Source organism: Cynoglossus semilaevis, chromosome 12 (assembly GCF_000523025.1).
Source record: "Cynoglossus semilaevis isolate Cse_v1.0 chromosome 12, Cse_v1.0, whole genome shotgun sequence".
NCBI lineage: Eukaryota > Metazoa > Chordata > Actinopteri > Pleuronectiformes > Cynoglossidae > Cynoglossus > Cynoglossus semilaevis.
Window position 1 is genome coordinate 12,012,764 of NC_024318.1, and position 6,871 is coordinate 12,019,634.

At 40.8% G+C, this 6,871-nt stretch overlaps 1 protein-coding gene across 2 annotated transcripts in view; it reads right to left on the reverse strand.

Annotated features, from left to right (window-relative positions):
* inpp5a (inositol polyphosphate-5-phosphatase A) overlaps positions 1–6,871 on the reverse strand; it is a 125,062-nt gene that overhangs the window by 52,467 nt on the left and 65,724 nt on the right. For both annotated transcript variants that reach the window (XM_008322199.3, XM_008322200.3), the window contains exon 9: positions 5,119–5,203. In XM_008322199.3, the coding sequence (XP_008320421.1) occupies positions 5,119–5,203 (85 nt within the window). The remainder of the gene's footprint in view (positions 1–5,118; positions 5,204–6,871) is intronic.

Sequence of the window (6,871 nt, forward strand, 5' to 3'; positions counted from 1 at the left end):
AGGGAGGCTGAGGGCAGCAGAGGAGAGTCAGAGTCCCTAGTGTCAGGGGTTCCAGAGAACAGAGGCCCAATCAGTGCTGGCCCAGTGGTTAATGGATGGATGGCCCCCAAAATTAATTAGTCTGACTAATGTAGTGTACACTTAATTACACTGGCCACCTTTTGATTTATAGCCGGCCATGTACACACATGATAGTCAAAGTCAGACCAGAAAAAAAAAAGGAATTTGTTGAGATTTTATTTGTGTAAATTAATTGATTTACTAGGACTTTGTAGCTGACCGTATACTACCGGAAAAATTCCAGTATTTTAGAGCCAAAATTTATTGGGAATATTCAGTGTTTATCTTGGCAGATTAACCCTTTTCCTTTCTTTGCTTGGGAATATTCAGTGTTTATCTTGGCACTTTCTTTGGTAAATGCAGAGGATATTGGATAATTATAAAAGCCACTTATTTTACATTAAAGTTACATTGTTGTTCTAATTACTGCAAAGCACTTTGGAAATTTTCCTCTCACAATATCAGCCATGATATCAATTATCAAACTAAACATTTCGTTTTTTTTTATTATTCTTAAAAAGTTAATAAAAGGTGATAGTGAACACCAGAATCATGTTTTTATAATTCAATTAAAAAAAATTGTCAGGTATCTGCCAAAGCTCCTACTGTGCATATATGGAAGTAGTTGTATGGACAATATCTATACATGCATACATATGTTTTCAATTTCACCATTGTATGGACAGAGACTGAGTGCAGAGTGTGAAAAATGAATGATCTATCACGTTGGCCTGTCATTATCAAGCATTTCGCAGCATTCATTAGGAGAGGGGCCAGTCTGGTGCCCCACCTTTAATTTCATGCTGCTCAAGCAAGAGAAAGGACACAGGACAAAGGACAGAAGATTGATGCTGGGGCCAGCCTGCTGCACTTCCTGCAGTGCAGAAAGGGGGCGCTGATTCCAGCCAATTCTGTAGTCTGTAAGAGGCCAGCCAGCCTAATGAAATCTGATCATGTTGCTGCAGATCAGGCCCAATTAAAGTAGCCCCACACCATGTCACAGGGACAGTAGATCAAGTCAGCAATTAACCTTCCTTCTGGCCTCTATCAATCCTTAAATTAAAGCAGGCTGGCCAGCAGCACACAATCTCTGCAGATATTAAATTTACATTCTATTAAGTTTAATTAGGAGGGACTTTAAATATACTAGGAGTCCAGGCACGAAGCCCTGAGACTGTCATCGACACGGATGATTTACAGCCACTGGCCACCTCAAGGGAAACACACTCTCTTACACACCGATAGGCAGTTTACATCACCTTCTAACACAAGCATGGACCCAAGAACAACTGTGTTTGCTGTTGTACAATCGGGTCAGCAAGAGTTAGTCGACCTTGTTCCAGCTCAAGGTTGAACATGGTCTCCATCGTTGACAAGGCGATAAATCGTTTGTTTTCGTCTAATATTTACAGCCCCTGAGATTACAAGTGATTATTTTAGTAGTTGTAACAGCCCAACTGCTCTACTGTAGTACATGCTAAACTAAATGTTACTGACTATATATCCAAACTTCAGGCCGATGACAACATATGAAACATATAAATATTATAAATAATAAATCATTTTCATTTATGGTTTTTAATTTTCAAAATGTAACTGCAAAGTTTGTGCTCAATATTGTGTTTTATATACTAAACCTTTAATAGTTGCCTTGCTGCAATGCTTACTGTAAAAGAACTTACATGCCAACAGGTGCCTGTAAATTCCCCTCTACAATTCCTTGTTGACCAATGGGAAGTCAGGGAAAAACGGAACATTTTTCTTGGAAAACTAATTCAAAGTGATGTAACATGTAAAAGCCAATCACTCAAAATCTATCACAATTCTGTGTTCTTGAGACCCAGACCAATAACACTACTAAATTATGTTGATTATTAAATTATTTCTTCCATTCTTCAAAGCAGGGGAAAATCATGACAGACCTAGAAGAATTCTTCAAGCCTCCCTGGTCATTTCAGTTCTACAGGTCTCCAGAACAGGGCAACAAAGACCTGGTCATTATTAGGATTAATCCTCCTTTGAGCACTTGTGATCAAGCTACATTCAAGCCCACAATAAAAGAAACAGGCCCACAGCAAATCAGCAAGTGGACTGTGAAGTATCTGATTTAGCAGACAAAATGCTTCCTTTGAGGGTTTCCTGTTTTATCAGCAATGATGCAAAGCATGATCAAGCCAAGGCATGATCAGACCCATGGGAGAGGAAAGACAAGGTTGTCGGGGACTGGACCACCTCCAGGCTGCTCAGCCCTAGCATTAGTCTCCACGTGGCTGTGTCCTTTGTCTGACAGTCAAAGGCCCGCTGAATGGGGGTCAATTGAAACCAATTCCCTCTGTCGGACACAATTAATGGGGTTGCCCGGGCTGGTTAGAAGGGGGTGGCTGCAGCCCTTTGGTTACTGATCCTGCCGCACAAGCATGCCAGGAATGTGGCACCTGGAATTTGCCCGGTGACAATAACAAATTTACCTCCTTCCAAACCCATAGCTCTTTTTTGTACTTATATATGCATAGAATATATTCTTAGAGCTTCGTATCCCATCTACTCATTTACAGGGGAGGGTGTAGGAAGGGAGGAGCTAAGGCCGTCCACAGTCGAGTTGTCTACAATGAACCAAAGACAGAGTAGAAGAGAAGTGGTGTAGTGTGCAGCTGTGGACAATTGCACCGGAGTACTTTCTGTTCCAATGACTCTCAAAGTGGGGCCTGATGGGGGATGGTTGTCCTTTGATTTTCTCCAAATCAAAAAGACCAGTAGGTTATTTTTGTGGACATTATGTTCGCTTAACACCAGGAAAGTGTCCATTCATCTGAAGAGCTCTGAACTCTGTCCTATTGATTGAACTTGAAGAGAGAATCATGAGGAAAGCAAAAAAAAAAAAAAAAGAGACTCAGACGGTGAGAATTAGAGCCAGCCTCTCTCTGTCTGAATCAATCTTCAAATAAGTATGGCCGATCGATCCACCACCAGCCCATCTACAGTTAAGCACTTCAGTGGATGTGCACTAATTGTCCTGTTGACATTAATTGTCATTAAAGGGCTTAAAACGGCCACCCTTCTGTGAGTTACATCCTGCACCAAGGTTGCAACCCATTTGTTTATTGGTGAAGGCACGGCTCTCTGTGCTGCACACGCGGGTCAGCGTTAAATCAGACAGGTTGTCCACTGCAATGGACGCGTTTATATGGAGTAGTGCTGGCCCTTTAATGGCAAGTTTCTCAGAGATGACATTAGTCTTTTCTTGTCATTAAACCAGATGGAAATGGTGAAGGCCACTGTGAGGTTTATGTCATAGCACAGAGCTCTAACTTTCTGAGTGAAAGTCTTGTAAACCCCCCCCCCGCCACCACCACCACCAAAGGCTGATTCATTTGGCCTAACAAATTGGTGTGTGTGTGTGTGTGGCCAAGGTGCATTAGAAAAATATGTCAAGATGTGAGGGGTGACGGATGGAGTTTTGTCAAGAAGCAAGCTGGAACATCACAGAGAACACAGGGACACAGGGTCTAGTCCATGAAAGCAGAGAGGACACTGGACTTTTGATATATTATCTGGAGTCATGTTGCATAAAATGAATATTTTTAATATAATTCATAAATGTATTCGTAATTTAATAAAACAAAGTCACTAACCAAGTGTACTATTTTTACTACATAATCGCTATCTCATTCACCCTACGCAAATACTGCTAAATATGTGAGAAGCAATATTACAAATATTTTAAAAATATATAATTTTGAAATGTTTTTAAAAATAGCAGTTTTTTTTGGCAAACACTCATTTACTGGATATAAGGTAACATGTACCACAGCAATACCTTTATGATGGAGCCACATCAATGGTCATACAGTTTGGCTGGTCTAACATTATAGTCACACAATACCTTATTTTCTAACAATGCTAAATTTTTGGGAAATGATTTTACCTTGTCTGAGATAAACATACAGTGCACTGGTGAACAACTCAAGACAGATGTGTAAGATACAGTAGTGTTTATCTGTGACTTCTGACCTACCATGTCGCAGGGTCACGTCTCACAGTCAGAGCTACATTCTGAATAGCCTCACAGTTTGCACATCTGCGAGTTAAAGAGCGAGTGGTTGGATTTATAATCTCCACAGCAACTCCGTTCACATGATCAGTGGCTTAATGTGACTCAATTACTGCACCAAAATTTAATGTACTGCACAAACTTTGAGGCAATCAGTAAATGTTCCCTATTGACGGCTGAGTGAAAACATGTGATCCTCATTCCACTTAAACGGGAGCTCTGGAAAGGATTTGGTTCATTACACCTCTAGTGGCGGGACGACTAAACTACAAAGGTGCCACACAGAGAGAAGTCCTTCCTTAGTCATTTAAGCAAAACCATGCTATTCAGTCGGTTCTTCCTCCTCTTCCTTTCTCCCATGAATGAGACGCTAAGTGAAATAAACAATGCCCACACCTTGAACAGAACCACCGGTTTGATGACCATTGTGCAGAGTAGGAGGGAGAGGATTGGCCAACAAGTGGCTCTCCCACTCTCTTATCACAGAAGCCCACCGTCGGTGGTGGGCCTTTATTACTTGTTGTGCCACTAACCCCCCATCACATCGACGAGGAAGCTGAATGACTGCACTACCTTGGCTTTCACTGGCTACATTTGCACCAGGAGGAGGAGGAGGAGGAGGTGGAGGAAGAAAGGTGGGAGGGAGGGTGTGAGCAGGAGAGGAAGGGAGAGTGAAAGAGCAGTGAATGGCACCATAACATAACAATGCACTCGGAGACTCAGTTGGCAAACACAGCTGGGCCAGCCACAGTGAGGCGTTTAATGAGTCATAACTCTAAAGAGACAGGGGGCTACTAAAACCACTTTTACTATATTGCACTGCCTTTCTAATACACACTAACATAAGCACACATGCACTTTATATTACTCTGACTTCTAAAGTACCCAACTGCACATGTATATAAAATATCAGCATCCAGTTGTGTATACATTTTCGGACATTGCACTCATAATGGCTACAATCAGCCCCCGATCGCCCATTCATAAAAACCCATCAATGCACTCACCTCAATAACCTGCTTAGAGTCCAACCTGAAGTTAAAGTCCCCGAAGACAAAAGACGGCACCTTTTCATAGCGCTGGTCTGTGATCCTGTAAAACATTACAAGCACATGTCAGTCACAACTATCACCACAGTCATAACAAGTCCACAGCTGTGACAGTCGGACTGCACTACGGTAATACAGTAGCACTATTATCATGGAAAAGTCACACCGCCATGACAACATCAGCAATTTAAATTATAATGATCTCCCTGATGACCTGGAGTTGTTTTCAATGAGGGTCACAGCACCACCTAGTGGCCTGGACACTTAGATCAGGAACTTGCCACCTTAACAAAGTTCAGTTTGTTTTTGGTAACCATATTGATATAAACCTGTAGGCCAGACTGTAATTTGTTGATTTCAAAAGGCAGAGAATAAATAGTAAGCTTGACATTAAATATAAAATATCATTATAATTAGTTGACCACTTAAATTACCTCATTAAATTAAAATAAAATTTGTTGTTTTATACAAACAAATGTTTATACTACAGAGAGAGAAAAAGTAAGCTCTGACAATTTAAAAAACATTTACACATGATATTCTAATAATTTTAAAATTAGTCATCATCAAATTATTTAGTAAATCCATAATGTACACCATGTATTATATTATGTATACATATACATATATATATATTATAATAATATATATTTGTTTAGTATATTTTAAAGAAATAAAAATGCTGGTGGAATTAAATATTTGCTTTGCTTAAACATAATGCAGCAAGAACAAAGTGAAGAGGCAGAGGACCCTAATGACCCCAAACCTTTGACCTTTTAAATCAGTGATTGAGTTCATGGAGGAAAATAAACAACTAGAATTTGGGGTCTGTTTCCTCTGAGGCCTCTCCAGGACTGAAGCCACGGTGGACGCTATCAATAATCGTTTGATGCTTTTTATTGGCCTTTAAATAAGGCACAATTTACGTATCTTGTCGTGCAAATGTTTTAAATACGGCTAATACATTGCTGTTACAGTCTTGACAGTGTCAGAGGATTCATGGTGTATTGATCATCTTCAGTCGTGAACTTTTTCTAAATCTCCAGAACCCCGCCGCGACACCGGCATCTGAGTGCTTGAGAAAATACACACATCTAAGTGACATATAATTAACTCCTTTGCCTCATCACTTTCTAAAAAGTAGCTCTTCTACAGAGCACAGATTGGAAATTAAGGTGGACGTAGCACAGCCTCTTAATTAATGATTCAGGATGCTTGGCTCGCTTTCTCCACTAATCGTGCAGATAAATCTCGCCGTAGACTTCCCAGGCCCTGATAACAATATATTTATGAGGTTGTAAAGAGAGAAGAAGCTTCTTCTTAGCGGTGGGTCTCAGCCGGGGCTGGCTGTCGTAAAGCATGGACACAGGCAGAGCAGGGACGGCACAGAGGGGAAGGTGATTGCAGCAAGAAGCAGGGAACACAGACAGCTATTATATTAAATGGAGAGTATTATATTAAACACAAACCGGATCATCTTTCTAGTCCGAGGGGTCAACACGAGGACTGACTTATTTTTTGCCGATTAACTAATTAAATTTATTGATTTATTGTCCGAGCTCATCCCGGGTTTGAGGGCAACCGTGTCAAATGATTGTGTGAATCATGAGATTCTCATGGTAACAGGTTTACGAAGCAGAGCCAAACAGAAGTGATGAGGTAGCACAGCGTCTGTACGCTTCCCCCCACTCTTTCTACACAGACACTGTTT